Raw genomic sequence first — 21,415 nt, 5'->3', positions numbered from 1 at the left:
AAGAAAGAACATGTAGGGGAGAACCATTTACCACAGAGAGAGAGAGTTGATGCAGGTCCTTTTTGGGGAGTAAGACTCAAGCTCTCCTTAGAAGTAAAAATTTGAAATTTTTCCCTTCCAACAAGCATAATCGGAATTGGAAGGAAAAAAATTTAACCAAACTTTTCCTTTGGTGGATCACTTTAATAATCTTTACCTTAAAATTACTTGACTAAAAAAGGCCGGATTGACTACTGCATTTATCTTCATTTTTTTTTCATGTAAATATAATCAGCTTCTCTAAGGTATTATACATTTCTTGTCCAGTTGTAGGTTTATCATTATTTAACTTTACTATTTATTTAATGATAAATATAGTCATTTAACAGATGGAGTATTTTATATCATTACTTGATTTTACTATTTAATTGATTTTCATTATAAATTACTACTGAGCCCTTACTTTCTTTGTTATTATGAGCATTATGTATGAACGATTAGGTAGTCCTAGTATATTAATTAATAGGGGAATAAGCATATCAATTAATAAATGACCCATATATTTGTGTATTTAATGCATGCACCATTTTGAATTTTGAAAATACATTGATGCCATTATTTTGCAGTGCATGCCCCAGCCTACTTTATCAAGTTTCGAGGAAGATGCAGCAAAAATTAAGCGCCTGCAGGAGGAAAACGATAGCCTTCGCATTAGGTTGTCTGTACTTTTGGAAAACCCTCGATCTACAACTGTAAATGAAGTCACGGCACCCAGTGTTGACCCACCTGCTGAATTAATGGACGATTTCTACATCATCGCACAGTGAGTATGGTTTCCTTTAGCTACTTATTGCTTATGTTCACACTAGGTCTGATTCGATAAAGATTTACCCAAATTGATACCAACACCTTTACTGATTTCCTCCGATACCAATATCTATGCATGAAAATTGTAACAGTTAAAAGTTGTTAATAATATGGATTAATATTAATTGGCGAGTATTATGTTCACATTATAAGCATTAATGTACCTGAATTTTGGTTATTCAAAAATTTTGCTTAACTTTCAGGGTAATTAGACTCCACAAAAGTGTAGTGTAGAATTTATGTGGACACCGCAGATGATCAGAACACATGGAAGAATATCTGCTGGTATCCCTATATAAAATCCAAATGATACTTTTCGATACCAATACTACTGGTATCGGCTGATACTGATACATCGACATCAATATCGGCTCAGCTCTAGTTCAAACTAATTAATATGCAGTAAAAAAAAACTCTTTTTGTCCCGCACCGTGGCTGTGTGGTCAAAGGCATAAGCTTTGCTCCAACTATGCGTTGCATGCAGGTTCGAGTCTCCTGGGGGAAGCATCACAACCAGAGGTGTTCATTTTGAGTCAACCTCCCCTCACCCTCAGAGATCGCAGTCGCCATCACCCTCCACTGCCCTCACCCTCCGAGATTGCAGTCACCCTCACCCTCCACTGCCCTCACCCTCAGAGATCGCAGTCGCCCTCACCCTCCACCACCCTCACCCTCCGAGATCGCAGTCGCCCTTGCCCTCCACCACCCTCACCTTCCGAGATCGCAGTTGCCTTCATCCTCCACCACCCTCACCTTCCGAGATCGCAGTTGCCTTCACCCTCCACCACCCTCACCCTCACAAGTCTTCCGGAGGGTGAACACCTCTGATCACAACTTTACAGAGATTTCGGCCAGTGTATAGGACAAGTGGCCAACCCACCATCACGAGGAAATTGGGGACCAGTGAATGAGTAGCATAACCCAGTCATAGAAAACTTACAGCAATGAATGGAGGTTTGTCATGCTGATCACACACACAACCCGTAACTGGTTGAATGATATCCCACCTCTAGTGGGTGTGAGGTCGGCAGTCGGTAGGTAGGCTTTGGCCCTCATGGGCTGTTGCACCACAGGTTTTTTAAAGAAACCTCTTTTGACAGTGTATGAAGTCAGTTGACGAGATTTTAAATACTTAAAAATGTAATAGAGAGCTACAAAGGATAATATAGATTGAAACCTCGATTTTACATTTCTCACGGGAACTAACATGAAATACGGGAAATTCCGGGAAATTTTACAAGGCTTTTACGCTATTGGGATATGAAGATTGAATGTATAATGTGGGAAATCAATGTAAAATTGGACTTGTACTTTGATATATTCACTGGCTGTGGTATAACACTGTGCCCATTAACTGTAGTACTGAATTTCATTTTTTAAATAATGTATAACTAAGATCTTGTGCAATCATGCTTGGAAGCATATCTGGAATTTACCTAACTAATATCCTGAGATAATCTTTTCATACTTCCAGGTAACTTGGGAGTGGAGGAAATAATATTTTGCTCTTGATGTTTGGCGACACTGTGAATATTTTTTTTCTCACATGTTACCAATATTCATTATGCAGGGTGATCCATTTGAGATGTCAGAAAAGTAAACCGTTATATACAAGAGGTTATATATCTCAGCAGTTTATTGTAATATAAGCAGAAAAAAAGTAAATTTCGAGTGAGTGGAGTTGTACAGACTTCAGGCATGTGATGGTGCTAGCCATGTATGGTAGATGAAGATGATGTTCATGCTGCAACAGTGTACTGTACAGTGTGCGAAATTTTTCAAGTGTTACATGCACGCTCGCACCACATGCACTGCTTGTGTTACAACAAACTGCTCAGAGATACATACATTAACCTACTGTATATAATGGTTTACTTTTCTGACACCTCAAATGGATCACTCTGTATATTTGTATAAGAAGTGATGATGCTATGTATATATATTTTTGCAAGAGGCTAATGCTAACTGAATATGTATTTTTGTTTCAGGGAAGCACCGGCAGCTGAAACACAGACGAAAACTTTGAAAAACCTTATTCGAAATATAGGAAGCAATATAGGAGGTGGGTTACCTGCGTCCCCTATTCTAAGTAGAAAAAACCAGCAGACAGGAGCAGGTACCGTGGCTTGAAGCTTTTTCAAAATTTGATTTCTTGAGAATGGTTCATTTTCTTTTGGCATGATGGAACGCTGTCTTGCTGTGGTTTGAAGTGAGTGTTTGCCAAAGCCACCATTTGCGCATGGATTGCATTCTTTTTTGTTTTATGTTTGTTTACTTTTTTGCTTCCTGATTAATAAGTGGTGATATTCACCTGAGCATGTTGATTTGTTTGCCTCAAAAGTGAAGTATTTGTGTTCAATTGTACCAGTGAACAACGCTGTTCGAAGTGAAAATTCCTAGGTGGGGGATACTTGGCCAAATTTGGGTGTAGAAGAGTGGGAGGTGTTTGTGTGATTCAACATGGAGACTACAAAGCAGGTGGGGAATGCTTATGCAAGGTACCCTATTTGGAGGCAGGATGCTTTGTGGATATTTTTTTTAAACTTGAGAGATGGTACCCTTCACTTACAAGGAGAGGACACAGCTTGGGAAATGTAGTTTGGGACGAGACTTTGTGCAGTGGTAGGTATTGATACACCAAGGTATTGGTGTGCACGAGCCAGCTATTTCTGAGAAAAAGCACTTAAAAGTTTTGAAGCTTTCCAATTGTTACTAAAGTGGTAAAGATATTGTCCTACTGCCAAGTGGACTGGTAACACGGTGGTAACATATGAGTTCGACGCTTCAAAGGTTCTGGGTTTGATTGCATCTACTTTTTTTTTTCGTTTTTAAAACTCGTAACAATATTGAATTTTATTTATTGCATAAATTTGTCTCTTTATTTGCTGTGCGAATTGTAAACAATATTTGTTTTCCATGTTTTGCGATATTATTTCTGTCGATCGTGTACAAAGTGTAAATAAAAACCTTGATTGCAAATAGGATTCTTGTGTTTTGTTTGTTGATAATTTTCTTGAAAAGAAAATATACACATTTCGCTATTCATAACAATTTGTCAATTGAAGGGCTCAGGTGTAAAACATGGTAACTGACATTTTGGTTATTTGTGAGTTACAAAGTAAAATGTACCATCCTTCAATTGGGAGTGAAATTGCCATGTCATACAATTTGCATTGGACTGAGTGAAGCCTTCTGAAATTCATAAACACAACACAAAAACAATTTATCCACAGCATAGCTTCTAATAACCTTTTTTCTTAATGAACTCAGAAATTACCAAAATGTCACTTACCATGTTTTACACCTGAGCCCTTCAATTATAGCACTTGGATAATTTCATGTGCAAATATTTGTAAAATGGTGAGAAAATTGGAAAACTTATTGTGAATAATCATTTGCAAAAAGAAATTAATGAAAAAAAAATATTGAAAAGGAGTGTTTCCCCCAAATATATTTAAATGAAACTTTATTTCAATAAATTATGAAATGAAATGTAATAAATAGTTGCACGAGTTAATTTAGAAAAAGTAGATGCAGTCCATCTGGAATTGAACCTAGAAACTTTGATGTGTGAAAGTCATACATTACCACCAGGCCACTTGGTAGTAGGACAATATCTGTACCTCTTGAGGAATGTTTGAAAGCATTGAAACTTTGATGCTCTTTTTCTTGGAATTAACTGGCTAGTGCGCTCTAGTACCTTGATGCTCTAGTACCTAAAGGTATCACTACACGAAGCTTCATCCCAAACTCCATTTCCCAAGCCATACAGTTTTTTTTTTTTTTTTCAAATTTACTGATTACTGTAGTGGATAAAAAATTGCCATGGATGAATTTTCAGTCACTCCAGTCGGTTTATTACTTATTTCTCTTGTAGTCTATGTTTATTACAGGCATAAAAACACAATTTTTCTTTGTGATGTTTCAGGAGAACACATGCTCCCTTCATCAGACATTTATTTTTATTTTGATTAAAGAGACAGTTATATCAATGTTTAAAAATTTTTAACCAAAAAGAATCAGTTATACAATGGATGTTGTCAATGTTTCATTTTTGTAATATATCAACTTAACTGTGAAACAAGCAGTCTGTTTTATTTTTATTTCAGATGAAAATTTTTATCACATTTTTAAAAACAAATTATGAATCCTAAATATCAACAGGCAATTCACAGAGTTTCTGGATGTTTTCAGTTACATTAAATTTTAAAGATGGTGCTTTTACTTGCTCTGAACGTTAACCACTTTTGAGCATTTCCTGCACACAATACTAATTTCCAGTAAAATACACAGTGTGGGCAATAATTATTAATTGTGAAGAAAAGTGAAATATTTGGAACTGTAGGTAGAATGCATGTTAATAATTCACTTTATAATGATCATGATGAAATGATTCTCTCGGGCTATCGACCAGGTGAGTTGAAGATGAGAGTGACGCTAGCTCTCGAAAGCTAGCATCACTCTCATCTTCAACTCCCTGGTCGATAGCCTGAGAGAATGTTTCCATCATTTGCCACCAGGAAAGCTTCAACACTTACTTATGATGATCATGTCTTCACAGCAGGATGCATTTTATGTTCATTGGTATATTGAACTCAAACACTTCCCACATCAGTATAATTGCTGTATGCAGAATGAAAATCACAAATTATATCTTTGTTGCTTCTGGATGCTTACAATCAAATGTGGAATGTTTTACTTAGTCATCAATCACACTGCAAGGTAGATTTAAAGTATTTTCAGTTATAGAGAGGTAGAGGAGAGGCGGACTAAAATAGTGAAAATAGTTGTAATGCTTAAAATGAAAATCACTGTTGCAAGAGTGGATAAAAGAATAGTTTGTATTTCACGCCACATGTCTTAACATTGTAAATTAAGTGGTAGAAAAGGCTACAAAGCCTTAACTTCGCCATGATAAACAAGTCATAATAAATAAATAAAATAAATTGAAGTCTCAAGTCTTTAGGTTGTTGAATTTTCTGGATTGAGTTCAGTCCTTGTGGTGTGATCAAGTTTTTATACCTTTTAACCAGTTTTATCCAAGTCTTTTGTGTTTTATTGTGACGTGTTTATCACATTTCGAGCTCTGAGGAAGTGCTGTAAATTTTGCTCACCATAGGAAGATAAAAATGTTGTGACCATGGTTTTAGTTAATCTGTGATGTTTTAAGCATTTTCATGCAGCACACTAATGATTAAGTTGAAACATCTTCACTTGTGCATACATTTGCTTTCAGATCTAATTTTTAAAGCACAGGATCCGGCATTATATATCTACCACTTTCAAAGGTTGGTATTCCCTATGGCCCCGCAGTAGGGATGAAACCCAGCATTCTAGGTAAGAGCAGAAGGGAAGCCATTTCTGTAGCAATGGAGCGTTGGACCCTTGAACACCCTGCTTTTGTGGTGGAGGCATATTTAAAAAGTAATGTATGATACATCATATGATACCTGCACAGCACTCACTGACTGCCTGCGATTTCTTTCTCTGGACGGTACCTCAAGAGCTGAGTTTTTGAACACGTATCCCTAACTTACAGACCCTGAAGGGAAGAAGTCCAGCCAATTCCACCCGCAATTCTGATGTCTATAATGGATAATTTTGTTCGTCGACTCCACGAGTGTAAAACAACGGATTGGTGGCTATCTACATACTGGAGATTTTAAAAAAATAAGACTAAGTGAATAGCATGGTGTTATTGTTATACAAATGGCATTATGTTATCTATCAATTACCACTATCCTGTTTTACATTAGCTGTATTCTGTTTGTAGGAATTATATTAAAATGGTAGATATGTATTGCTGGACCCTATACATGTACATAACGTTTTGCAGCAAATCACGCAAGTGCATTAAACATTATGCTTCAATTTAGCATTGAGTTATATCCTCTCATTAGGATGTGACTTTTTCATTGTTTCTAAATCTTGTCTGAAATTCAACACAATTTTCATACAATGTGTGCGTAAGTCAATCGATTATTTCTAAGTGCATGGCATGGGATAACATCTTGTCAAAATTAATTTCAATTGGTCTGTCTGTCTGATTGTGCAAATCTATGCTTAGTTATTAAATGGAGATCCAATATCTCAACAACTATAATATAGAATTGTGTATTGGTGGACATAAAGAAATATATCTTACAATCAATATATATATAAAAAAAAAGTAAGTGTTCCCCTGTGCATAGCACCACGCCATGAAGGCGTATAGAGGGTGTGGGGGTAACGCCCCACACTTTCTTGATCCGGTCATGAGTGGGGGTGATGTGATCAGCATCACGCCCCTGACCGCCTTTACCCCCCAGGTACCCATGTTATTCGACGCTGGGTGGGCGCCGGGGCCGCTTCCATCGTTAGAAAAGTTCCCGGATATGAACCGGCCGGGGATCGAACCCGGGACCTTGAGCATGGTAGTCAGACGCGTTACCGACTGAGCCACCGCGGCTCAGTGTAGGGTATTTTTTTAAAATAAATATATGCGTAAGAAGGAAGTCTCATCCTCCCTTTATGAAAATTTTGAGCACACTTCAAGCAGTCAAGCTTTATTGTCATCACTGCTTTAGGGAAAGAGGGCAGATTCACATGTGTATGTGATTTATTCAAATGTCAATGGTAAATCGCATTTGTGCATCCAGCACTGTAATCATGGCTTGAACTTGCTAATGATTGTTCAATTTTGGACTTACATGTTACATATAACCAAGTAAGAGATAAAATTGCTTTCCTTCTCTGCCAGATCTTTTATTTACTCATTTTCATGTTGCTACTCACATCTATCTTTCTTGAGATCTAAGTGCTACTATAAGAGGGAAATATAATTTTACCTTTGTTCATGAAATGTTATAACATGGACAGTTACCAAAAATATGCACTTATACTATCAACAGGTAAGTAGAAATTGATGTGATTATCACTTTTAGGCTTTAAAAAAGAGGATAACATGCACAGAGAGATGCAGGGGAGGGAGGGTGAGACTGTCAACATCGCTTTGAGGATGTCTCATCCTATTGTCAAGACAGGTGAAGGTGAAGATAGGCAAATACTAAAGAAAATGTAATTCCTTACATTATGTTTCGGCCTCCCTGATGGTACAGTGGTAGCATCGTCGCCTTGGAATCAAGGGGTCTCGGGTTTGATACCCAGTGGAGGCACATAGTGGTTCAGAGTCAACTTTAAACTGTATGTCAAGTCCCAATTAGCCTTACTGTATAAAGTGGACTTAAGACACCAACTCAGAAAAGGCTACAAAGTAAGCCTACAAACCTGACACAAAAATACAGAATGCTGTTTGAAATCTCAACAGATATTATGTAGATGACATACAGAATTCTGGAATATTATGTACAGTACAGAAAATATCTTTGGACAGACCAAACTTCCCATGAAAAGCAGATGTCATAATATAAAACAAAATGATGACAATAATTTACTACTAATAGCCATAACCAGAACTCAAATTCATTCATAACAATTTTAGCATTGTGCTATGTTACAATATATTTTATCTTGTTTTTTTTACTGATAAAACTTTCAAAGCATTATAAAACTGTAGCATGAAGCTTAATAAACTTGTGGGAGAATGTTTTTAAGTTGTCTTCACAGGTAAAAGATGCATTGTTAAATTTCCACGAAGAGTTTGCATTTTTTCTTTCTTTTTAAAAATATTTGCTCATGCATAAAGATTACCTATTTGCTAGATTTCAGTAGGTGTATTGTTTGGCTTTTCAAGGAAATGAAAGTATTTAAGGTTTAGGAGGAATAATTGTAAAAGCCGCTTCTTCTGGCCTGTTTTGCTACCTTTGATCTTCTTCAAGATAAATGCTCTATTATCCACGCATTAGAACTAATAATGGTAATGCAAACATTTACTGTAACATTTGTACGCATGCAGTGTTCATATTAAATTTAAATATTAACAGTGGTGGGAGGTGCATTCATTGCATCCGTTGCTGGGTTCACTTGTGAGAAGAAAGTTCATAGTATGTTTATGCATTTTGTACATTGCATAATGTTTTTAACATTTACACACCTGTTGGCTTCCTCTATGCTTAACTGTAATTCCAGATGTTTCTCTATCTGGGTACCATATGTTCATTATGGGTTGTTTATTATCATCACTGCTACTCTTCATTCAATAACAAATGAAACAAACAATAATGTTTTAAGTAGGGATGACGTGGTGTGAATGCTGATGTATTGGTTGTTTTTTTAAACTAATACTTTTACGGCAATACTTTCACAGAGACTAATTATTCTGGAAAATATGCAAAATTTAAAGTTTCATTTTATTTTCTACCAATATTGTGTGAAAAGGTGCATTTTGTATTACAAAACAGGTAGTTTAATATTCTGATGTAAATGTTGAATATTTTGAATCAAAACTCTGGTAAATTCATGCTTATAATCATAGTAGATTACGCACCCACTAATATTAATCAGTATTTTGAACAACTTTTAATTGATACAATTTTTAATCTCTGTGAATCTGTAAGAGTACATTGATATGGGTATTAGTTCAAAGAGGTATCGGCTCATTTCTAGTTCCAAGTAGCTATGTGTCATGGACACAAGTAAAGCTGAAATGTTGCTACATGAAATCATTCTGCATGTTTTGTTTGCACTAAATTAACAGTATTAGTTGATTAAACAAAATCCATTATTGAATGTTCTGTGTTCATCTTTTCTCTAATCATGCCAATTCGATTTTTTTTACTTGCCTTGAGATTCTTGCAATCAATTTCTGTTGATCATGTCTTCCTTTTTAAATGTTAAATTTGTTCTTCATACATTAATTTTTGGAACACTTGACTTAGTATCTCAATTCTGAAAGTTGCAAGTTCAAATCCCGTGTACTTTTTTGTTTGTTTATTTATTTAACCTAACAAGCATCTATCAAGATTAGCCTAATGATGTAATGAAAATGCAGTAAAAGTCCTGGAATACTTTCAGCAACAAGCACTAGCACAAACCTTAAAACAACCAGATAATTCACAACAATGTGATAAATAATGCTCAAGTTTTCTTCAAGAGAAGCAGCCAGCCACAAACAAAGCAGAATATAGCTGAAAGCACTGTAGACCTGGTGGTAGGTCAGTGGTGTGTATTGTTAACTTATTCCTCCTCAACTTTAAATAGATGCCTGAAATGTTTGCCAGAATTATTTAAACCTTTTTTAAACTTAGTTTTTACAACATGATTTTGTCATTTTTATCTCCTTTTTTGTACAGTATTATGCCTAATTTTTTTTATATATAAAGGTACAACAAAGAAATTGTCCAGCAGTTCAAGCACAGATGATAAGAAAAGCAAGCAACGAACCTCAAGCTCTACAAGTTCTGGAAATATTCCACAGTCATCATACCTAGGGTAAGATTTTTTAAAAAAAATAATATATAAAATTTTGACTGACTAGCTGAAATATCCTTTTAAACTTCACTATAAGTTTTTATTTTTCTGTGTAATTGTTCTTACAATCCTGACTCTTCCACAATTGTTTTATAATTCTAATTTTGTATCGAAATCCCATAGCTTGACATTTTGAAAACTATTGCTTTCTGAAAAAGAAAGATGTAATTTGTGTCACCAAGAAGAGATGTTTTCAGCAATGAAAAGTACAATGCCGTCACTATTTATATTATGGATGTATGCTGCCATTGATAAACTGCTGATATAATTGCAAGTGTTCCTTGAATATGAATGATTCATTAAACCCCTTAATTTCTGCATGCAACGGAGTTCACTTTCAAACAAGAATTTCATATGTAGGCATTTACTGTTCAAAACCAGACCATATGAATTATATATTTTAAAAAATAATAACAAAAATGGCACAATTTTGTAGGCTATACACGTCGGATGTTATCGATGAAATCTTCTCTTTGAAATTTTTGAAACTAATTCATTGTCTCTGAGAACTAAAATCTCTACCTAAGTTAAAAGTTGAGGCTGTAAAGGGGCACTCAACACAGGATGACAAAGCATTATCCCGGATGTCGGTCCAGGGCCAGAGTCCCGTTGGTCTACAAAAAGCAGTTATCAATCAATTAAATACAGTGAAGTAAGATTGACTTTTGGGTGTGTTTCCAGAAGGTTGTCCAGGTGTAAGGGTTAATCCTTTCTGAAGACACCAAAGTGAAACCTCACTTTTACGTAGTGCACCCTGGACTGCATCTTGCATCTGGGCCTATGGCCAGTATAGTCCTCTATGGGACATAGGTGTGTGTTTGTGATTGTCTCTTCATCTATTTCATCTTTTCATCATTCATCCTCATCTTTGTAATTAGCCAAAAGTGGCATTGATTCATTCATTCAGAAGGTTGCCCCTCTCACTCCAACCCTTGATGACATTTTGTCCTTTCTCGTATATTAAGAACATCGTATATGTTTTTAAACATAATATTAATTTGTATTAGTCTTAACTATATCACACCAAGCACAAGTGTATACTTTGTGTATTTGTTTTCTATCTTTTTTTTTAGTGTAGACCAGCCTTTGTTCTCAATTTTTATTTGTTCTTTTTGTGTCTTCTTTATGTTTCTATCTTTCTTCTTTATTTGTTATTGTTAGAGGCATGGAAATTCCATTTTTGACGAAAACACGAAATATGAAATAACATGCTGTAATGTTCATTTTTTATGGTTCTGAAAGGTGTGAGGTGCATTTCCTACCCTGTTTTGTCACGAAATAAAGCGAAATGAACTGCAATATGCGCAATATACTCTTAAACATGAAATTTACCATTTATATACCGATTCAACACTTTCTGATGTCTGAAGTATCCTGTGAGTTATGCAATTCACGGAAAATTGATTAATTCTGATGTAAATATTTGAGAAGCAAAAATGGACCCCCTTACACAGGAATAAACTTAATGCTCTGGCAACTACATAAATGTGCTATTAGAAGGGATAAGTTTATTTTGTATAATAAGTGCAGTTTGTAAATCAAATTTAGGATTATATTCACAATTTTAAAACCAAAATTCATTTTATATAGCATTTTTGATGTGATTATTCACCGCTATAACACCAAAATTTTATTTTATTTGCTTTTGAACCTGAAATAGACTTCTGTTTTTGTACCGAAATTTTGCTTTTTTATTTATCAAAATTTGTACCAAAATTTTGCTTTTTTATTTACCAAAAATATGTGTCTCTAGTTATTGTACAAATATTTAGTATGTAGAATGTATTTAGTATGTGTATGTATCCATCGGGGTTAGATGGTGGAACAGCCAGCCGCAGGCTGAACCTCACCCTTTAATAAAGGAAAATTGAAATCAAAATTATTGCAGTTATACAGAAATGGTAGAATAGCAATGCTAAGTAACAGAATACAATGTAAGAAGCATATAATTCTTTCCCCTTCTCTGATGAAGAACCTAGGTGTGGTTTGAAACTTTGGAAATATTTCAATGGTATGTATCTAAACAATAGTCTTTTATATTGTGATGATGTTAACAACTAGAGTGCTTTAGTGAGTGAATTTCGCTCAAACGTCAAACAGTTCACACGGACGACGCTAGATAGTGTACGTAATTAAGAGCTTCGTCGCTTGAGTGAATAATGCTCGAACGAGCAAAATGTGTGGCATACACTCGAAGCTCAGTAGTACATGTATAACTGCCATTTAGTTGGCCGTCAAATATGGTTCGTGAAATTGAAACTTAAGTGAATATAGTCATTATTTTCATGTTAAAATGAAGTTTTGTCTATCTTACTAATACATGTACAATGATACATGATAAAAGAGTAAATACCTAAATAGTATAAAAAATTCACAACTTAACGTGAGTGAGTATAAATTCATCCAAACTACGTTTTGGAGGTCAATACTTCCTCCTTCTTCAGGTCCACATGAATATCTAGACACCAGTCATGGTGTCACGTAAAAAGTGTTTTATAGGGATATAGGTTGAAGGCTAGGGTAAAAAGCACTTATAAAAACCTTTGACTCTGACAAGGTAAAAGTTCCTGTGTTCCTAAAAAGCCCATATTACTGTGTTCCTAAAAAGCCCATATTAAAATACTAAAAGGTTTAAAAGCAGGTCCACTGCAGTGGCCCAGGAATCCCATCCAGCAGTGAGGCAAAGCGTGTGGGTAACGGTCTCCGTACACAGAGTTGAAGGTTAGCTCCCCTCCATGGAACTGATTCCCCTCGACTCTCGCTTCACCAATCCAATGAAAATTCACGTTCTTCTCCCGCAGCTCTCGAAACTTCGGCGGTGACATGAAAACCCAACACAGCTTAATCATTACCGGCTTTATCCCACTTTTTAAGAAAATGGACCCACCCCTCCTCTAAATTGCCGTCGTCTCTATTAAGTTTATTAACATTTCCGGTGCATATATGTGCAGCCTCATATACATTCCGGTCCAATTTATTACTACTTTTTTAATAACTTCCCTTTTTACGATTCTATATTTACTTTCAATTATGTGTTCCGAGAGACCGGTTTTAGGGATCCCTTCCCTAATATCTTTAACATGTTCCCCCATCGGATTCTCATGCTCCTTCCGGGTTGTCCAACATATTCCCTCCCGCATTCGCACACAATTCTGTAAACACCTTTCTGCCCTTCAAGGTCTCCTTTGCCCCCCCCCCCCTTCCCTTCTTATATTCCGTAAAATGCTTTTCAATATTACGGGGGGCTTTTGCTCCACATTTAACACCGTACCTTTTCATGGCTTTTTTTTTTTTTCTGAAATTCCTTTATGATAGGGAATACCGACAAAGCAAACTCCATTGTTCCGTCCCTCCTCTTTTTCAATTTCCCTATCAGCAATATTAGTTATTTCCTTCCTTACAACTCTCGGTGGCTCAGTCGGTAACGCGTCTGACTACCATGCTCAAGGTCCCGGGTTCGATCCCCGGCCGGTTCAAATCCGGGAACTTTTCTAACGGTGGAAGCGGCCCCGGCGCCCACCCAGCGTCGAATAACATGGGTACCTGGGGGAAACCCTGGGGGGTAAAGGCGGTCAGGGGCGTGATGCTGATCACATCACCCCCACTCACGACCGGATCAAGAAAGTGTGGGGCGTTACCCCCACACCCCCTATACGCCTTCATGGCGTGGTGCTATGCACAGGGGAACACTTTACTTTAGTTTTTTTACAACTCTCCCAGCTTTCCTAGCGATTCTATTCATCTCCAAGATTGAATATCCGTTCGTCAAGCCCACTCCCCTTATCCATGCTATTTCTTTCTCTTTCTCACTTTCGTTGTTACACAATCTTTCGGCTCTAATAAAGAAATTGAGTTAAAGGTTAGATTTGACTCTACATGAATGTTCAGATCTCCTGTTTATGTATCAATCACCTGCAAGGGGCTTATGAAATACACCCGTCATTATTCCGCAATCAGTTTTTGTTATGCTTAAGTCAAGAAAATTAATCTTCTTGTTGACTAGGTCTTCCCTTGTAAATTTTATCCTTTCCTCCCGCTTTCCCATTTCAATAAAAACAAGGTCTAGGTCTCTTTCCTAGGTCATCGACATACCTACCATAGTATTTTGAACTTCCCCCTACTTGGTCTAAGGCAGCTTTTTCAATGTAATGCATGAAGATATTAGCCACGAGGCCAGAGATCGGGTTGCCCATTGCCAACCCCTCTTTTTGTTTAAAGATCTTTTCGTTAATGTAAAAGTAGTTGAAACCTGTTGTGTGTGAGAAAAAACCATCTAGCGTATTCCTATGCCACTAACATTTCTACTCCTTCCTCCAACAACCACCTCTGAAGGCAGTCCGCCGCTTTGTCTCTTGGTACACTGGGATACAAATTTATTACGTCAAAACTACTGATATTATCGTCGTCCCCAATTTCCAACTCTTCAATGGACTTTTTGACTTCAACCGAATTCTTAACACTAAATTGGGTACTCCCACTAATTTTCTTCATTCTTTTTATCCTTAGCCAGTCCATAACCTGGGTGTTTGTAAGTAGGAATGATGGGTCTGATATTTGATAGTGAGTAATACGCACTTCATCATTATGTTAATGATACATGAGAATGAAATAGATGATTGTGGGATGAAACTGCCAGGGTAGATATCTTACATTTGATTATTGTCACATTAAAGTGATATTCCACTGTAAACGCTTGAGCGTGGGAGACTCAAACAAGTTCGAGCGAGCGAAAGTGGTCCCATGCAGTACTCTACTAGCATCATATGTCATGCAATTTTACCTTGTTTAAGAGTAAGTGTGTGTTCATTATTTTATTTCAGGAGCTCGAGTACCCAGTGGTCTTCCAAATCAGGGGAACATCTCTCTTCCAAAAGAACATCCCAGTCACCTCATTCTGGAGGTGGGTCCGCTGCTTCTGTAGAGAAGAGTTCTTCAAAGCGTGACCCTTCTGTCGAGGCAGAGAAAAGAACTCGTCCAGAAGTTACCAAGCTAGACATCTCAAGTGGAGCAAACATAGGGGAAAAGAGCTCATTCTTAATTTTAAGTCAGGTGGGCTATACTTTGATTTCAGTGAAGTATCAGTTACGTGGTTTTCTTTGTAGGAGCCTTTTTTTTTTTTTTTTTTTTTAAATATTTTGTCCTCTAATTTGGGATAAATCCCTAATTGTCCAGTCAGTGAAATCCATAAACAGATCTAATCCACAACAGATGAATTCTGGCAAATGCTTAGATCACACTAGGGGGGGCATTTTTGTCCAAAAGTCTTCATGCATCTCCCTCTTGCTTCCCCCACCACTCCATCTCTGTGCCTCTGACATGGCATTCTAGTCAGAAGGGCATCTGACTGTCACGTGGGAGACCAAGGTTCAATTTTTGATCGATCTAAGTTTGGAATTTTTCTGGCCTTGTCCCTGCATAAGTTTGCCCCCCCCCCCCAGCCTTAAATCAATGGGTACGTCGGTGCAACCCAGGGGGTTAAAGGTGGCCAGGGTGGGGTGCTGATAACATAATTTACAAAATGGCCAATACCGAGAATGTGTAGGGCCCTACCCCCACATCCCCTAAATGTTCCTTCATGCCATGGTGCCCTATGCCTGCGGAACTTTACCTTTTTTAGAAAGAGTGGTGAGGATGTAGAGGTCCCAAACTAGCGGGGAAGTTGAATTCGTGGAAGAATATTTGATCTAGTCATTCATAAACATGAGTGAAATGAAATTTTCAAATATGAGGCAACCGACGTACCGGAGAAGATGGTGATGGAGTACAGGGCATATTACTTAAATAAGGGGCTGCCCCATTGAAAATTGATATGCCTGGCAACCCTGTGCATGACAAAGTTGGCACAACTTAACATAATAATTGGTTGATTGATTTGCTTTATGTTACTTCGCTTCTTGTGTCACTTTTGACTAATTTGTGAAGATGGGAATGAGTTATGATATGATGAAATTGAGGAATGGTGAATGGACACTCACAAATATCCATGCCCAGGCCAGGATTCGAACCCGGAACCCCTGGCATCGTAGCGCGATGTGCTAACAACCACTCTTCCACGGGGGGCTGCAACTTAACTAACTTAATAACAACAGTCCAGTTTGAGTGAGAAGCAAGCAACGAGCAACTCTGTCTGAAAGGTTCCATAGGTAGAACAAAACAGTGCTGGAAGGAAAGCACAAGGTTGAGATGAACTTAAAGGAACTTGGCAAGGATAGTGGTATAGCTTAAGTCTTCATTGGAACGCCAGTTTGGTAACTTTGAACACAGCTCTAGAGGAAGCTGACAGGATGTGTATCTGGTTTTGAGCCAGCACCTGTTTTTCTGAGAAGCGCTGTTGTTTCTTTTACCTGCACTGTTTAGACATTCATTCATTCACTGCAACGTTATACTCCCAAGGTCTCCACATTGCATAAAAATTAGCACAACACAACATAGCAAGGATAACTCAACCTCAACCTCACATTCAGAAATATCTGAAGAAACTGAATTGGCAACATCTTATTACTCCATGTGGACTTGACAAGAGTTGTCAGTTCTTGGATGGATGCTATTGGTGGGAAAAGTTTGAGGAGGGATTTGCTGGGCTCCATGCAGACTTGACATATGGTTGTCAAGAGGGAAACTTATCTTTCGGTACTTTCTTTGAAATAAAGTTATGTTCCAATGATGACTGAAACTATAAAGGTTTGGTTTATATTGCCCAGGAGAGGGACAGATGGAAACCTTATGTTGCTAAAGCAATGAATCCCTGAATTAAGGAAAATCATGTCAGGCATAGGCATATGCATTAGGAGCCTGGGCATTTCCTAACATGTCCTCCAAAAATAAAAAAATAAAAAGTTGAAACTACAATTAAGGAATTTTCTCTCTCTCCCTTCCTCCCTCCCTCTGCAAAACGATGTAATAATGTTTACTATAATCAGTGACCACATAGTAAATTATACATTGCACAGAACTTCTCCACAAATCAACCTTCACTTATCTCTCTCCTGAACATGCCTCGATTGCTAATGTAACCTTCTTCAACTCGCAAGGCTTATTTTGTCTTTACACTTATACATAACAAAGAGATTACAGTAGCAGTCGAAACCACATCCACAAGAAAATAAATGCAAACCCATTTATGGAGTAGTTTTGTGCAATGTATATAGTGACAATAATAGTGGTTTAATAACGGCAAATAATAATTATGAGAAGTTCTTTTGTATGTGTATGAGAAGTTTTAATGAGAAGAATTCATGTGGTATTACATGTAGAGATATATCCTTGAATACTAGTACATTTGTCAGATTGATTGATTTTATTTTACTTCGTGTTTTGTGCCTCTTGGCTAATTTGCGAAGATGGGGATGAGTGTTGAAATGATGAAATAGATGAATGAACCAAAGCCCGAGTGGGATTCGAACCCAGGACCCTTGGCATCGCAGCACGATGTGCTAACCACTTGGCCACAGGGTCCGGCTACATTTGTCAGAGTTGGTCATTCTGTAGCAATATTGTTTTCAGTATTTAAGTAATATAAATATTGTACTGTACTAAAGTGATTACGAATACCCAGAGACTACAGTGTTAAAATTTGATCTTCATATACCTAATAGTTTCTGCGAAAATAAAACTTGAAGTTACAACAATTAGGCTAACATTGTCCAGATAGGCAATTGAAAGTTGCCTTAAGGCACCCCCAAATAAATTTATCTGCACACTCCTATAATGTCAAGTTCACTGTACAGCTTTTACAGGTGTAATTTTATTTTAATATAATCCAAAATGTATATGAATATGAATACCCACTTCATTATTTACAGGATGAATATACAGAGCATCGATCATCTGTCACGCATTGCAAATTTAATGCATCGGGATCTGTTATTGCTAGCTCTGATGTTGATGGTGTCATCAAAGTATGGTCAACCACTCCAGTAAAGTAAGTTCATTGTTTTTTGACTTACATAAATATTAGTTTTTCTTGCATGTACACATTGCTTGCATTGTAGAATTGTTTACCTGTAGTTTACGGTTATTACAAGCATAAGAAAACAGTTTATCGTTGTGACATTTCAGGAGAACACATGCTCCCTTCAGAAGACATTTATATTCATTTTGACTAAAGATACAGTTCTAACAATGGTTAGCAATTTTTTAAATAAAGAGAATCAGTTATATAATGGATGTTGTCAATGTTACATTGTTGTAATATAGCAACTTAACTGTGAAAAGAAGCAGTCTGTTTTATTTTAATTTCAGATTAAAAAAAATTGATCACATTATTTTTTTTTATTTAAAATTATGAATCCCAAATATCATCAGGTAATTCAAAGTCGTCATTGTTTTCACAAAGTCTCTTGGTGTTTTCTGTTAAATTAAATTTTAAAGATGGTGGCTTACTCCATTTGTGAAAACGAAGACTCCATACTGGATCTATGTTACCATTTTCATTATTTAATTCATTCCATTGTTCTTCTGCAATGAAAGAAGCTTCCCAGACATTCAACTCTATGTTTCCTGTCAATCTTTTTAAAACCCTTCTCTTGGATGATGTGAACTGACAAACCTGTTCTTGGGTTTAGATTTATAATGTCCAAATCGCGTTCGTGCCATCTTATTGCCATTTTCCTTGCTGTTTGTCCTACATAATTCTTTGAACATGAACAACTTATATTATATATTCCTGTGGTTTCCACATCTGGTAATGAATTCAAAACGAGAAACTCGCTCACAGCACAGCCCCACGACTCTTCTCCCGCCGTTCGTTCACGACTCTCGAGACGGCATGAAGAGTCATGGAGCATCTAACGACTCACTCACCTTAGCAACTCTTCTCGTCCCTCATCGTTCGTTCACGAGTCGCGAGTGCTCTCGCCAGCAGCCAGCACTCCTCCCTTTTCGCAGATGGTTAACAGCTGTGTTTAACAAATTTATATCGCTCGTGAACATTGTCCATGTCCATCCCACGTAGCTGTTTGTAGTTTTACAGTCATTCAATATAAGTTTCTGCCAATATTATAATGCATGATTGAATTTCTACAATGCGGGCCACGTTATACGTATGTATTTTTTAATGTTGCTTTCGTTAGTAAAACACCTTAACACGTACAGTCACGGACAGTTCTGGCTTGTAACAACCTCATTAACATTTAACGCAGGGTGCAAAATCCTGGAGGGGGGGACAAACAAAAGATAAGCAATTACGTTTAATTTGAAATAAACTGTATTAAGAATAATATCGAAAACATACACAAATTAGTGTATTTGTGAGTGTTCAATGCTTTTTCTCACTCAAGAGACCATTAACAAATCTACATCAATATGCACAATAAAAGTAAAGCAGCAAAAACTAAAGAAAAACTTACACATAATAAAACCTATTTCCTAATTTATTAACATCTTTAATCAGTTAGTAAAGGAAGTAGTTTGCTACTTTATAATATCTGATATATATATAAAGTAACAAATTTATTTCTTTTTGTGTAATTAATAATAATAATAATATATTTTTAATTTAGTAATTTATTTTTACTTTTAATAACATTATAAATATGTATATTGTATAATTTATATGTATGTTTGTTGGGGGGTTTGTTGATTAAGACCTTTCTCCCCCCACCAGTCTTAAATGATTTCGCACCCTGATTTAATGTTATCAATACAGCCCCGACATGTTCGTGACTACCATGAAAGTGCTTTTGTCACTCAAAATTTGTTTTAATTCCCCTTTATGCTCAGAAATGCTAATCGGGACTGAAGCTACATTTCAAAGTGTGATCTAATGCGCTAGATGACCCTACCAGGGATCGAACCAGAGACAGGAAGGATCGACAAAAGCAGAAAGACAACGCTGTGTAATGTCCATTGTGCATGTTCTTTGTTTATTCGTTTTAAGGATTTTTTTTCTGACCAGCTTGAAATATTCTTGGTGTCGCTCGCCTTTATTATGTCAGACTTTCTCTAATGAGTGTAAGATGTGTGAGATTCTACACAGTGCATGTGTGACGTGTCGTTTCATCAACTGGGGTTGTGCACTCTCTGCTCACGGGCGAGCATGCCCACGAGCGTGACTCCTTCATTCGTTCAAAGAGTCATGAAAGTGTGCTGTGACTCCCTCCCCTCTCATCATACACTGCACGTTTCAGCCACTGGAAAAGAAACAGAGGAACCCCCCTCCCCCTTGCTTTCTCCTACCACCACGAATGCATTGTCTTGTCCTCTTTCAAAAAGACTCAGGCGCATGTGCCCACCGTCCATGCTGCAAATTATGTAGAAGAGAGAGAAGGAAATATTTGCTTGGCAGGAAGAAGACATAGCACACCTACGACTCTTTGAACGTGCCGTTCATTTCTAGTGAACGAGTCTTTCACCGCTCACGAGAGATTCGTTACTTTTGAACGACTTGTTCACGAACGACCCATCACTATCTTGCTGAGTCTTAAACATCCTGGAAATTATGCAAAATGCATTATTTTCTTTATTTTCAAAACTGCATTTCAGAGAGAAATGGATTTTGTGAATAGATACTTATCATATGTGAACTTTTGAATATTTTAATCTAGTGATTTTTATAAGATTGATATGGCTTAGTTCCAATTATATTTTTACATGTATGTATGCATATATAATTACTCTATTGTTTCAATTTCCAAGGATCAGTATCAGCAATAGTGGAAATTGGTAAGATTGATTGATTGGTTTATTAAATGAAGGGCTCAGGTGTAAAAACATGGTTACATTTCGGTCATTTCTGAGTTCATTAAGAAAAAAGGTTATTAGAAGCTATACTGTAGATAAATTGTTTTTGTGTTGTGTTTACCAATTTCAGAAGGCTTCACTTAGTCCAATGCAAATTGTATGACATGGCAATTTCACTCGAAAATTGAAGGATGGCACATTTTATTTTGTAACTCAAAAATTACCAAAATGTCACTACCCACGTTTTTACACCCGAGCCCTTCAAATAAATAAATAAATAAATAAATAACCCATGGTGCAACAGCCCGTGAGGGCCAGTGCCTACATACCAACTGCTGGCCTCACTCTCACTGCCAAGGTGGGAAATAATCCAACCAGTTTCAGGGTGATGCATGGTCACCACGACAAATCCCCAGTTGTTGTTGTAGGTTTTCATGACTGGGTTACGCTACTCTTTCATAGCTCCTCTATTTCCTCACGA

The 21,415-nt window shown here is 36.9% G+C and overlaps 1 protein-coding gene across 3 annotated transcripts in view; it reads left to right on the top strand.

Moving 5' to 3' along the window:
* LOC146002843 (WD repeat-containing protein 91-like) overlaps positions 1 to 21,415 on the top strand; it is a 59,627-nt gene that overhangs the window by 16,774 nt on the left and 21,438 nt on the right. For 2 of the 3 annotated variants that reach the window (XM_083140822.1, XM_083140820.1), the window contains 5 exons: positions 606 to 802; positions 2,835 to 2,962; positions 10,107 to 10,215; positions 15,075 to 15,303; positions 18,057 to 18,175. In XM_083140822.1, the coding sequence (XP_082996948.1) occupies positions 606 to 802; positions 2,835 to 2,962; positions 10,107 to 10,215; positions 15,075 to 15,303; positions 18,057 to 18,175 (782 nt within the window). The remainder of the gene's footprint in view (positions 1 to 605; positions 803 to 2,834; positions 2,963 to 10,106; positions 10,216 to 15,074; positions 15,304 to 18,056; positions 18,176 to 21,415) is intronic. The other variant, XM_083140821.1, reaches the window with a different exon arrangement.

The sequence above is a fragment of the Lepisma saccharinum genome, chromosome 19, assembly GCF_977018435.1.
Source record: "Lepisma saccharinum chromosome 19, izLepSacc3.1, whole genome shotgun sequence".
Lineage (NCBI taxonomy): Eukaryota > Metazoa > Arthropoda > Insecta > Zygentoma > Lepismatidae > Lepisma > Lepisma saccharinum.
This window is presented reverse-complemented; position numbering and strand designations above follow the sequence as displayed.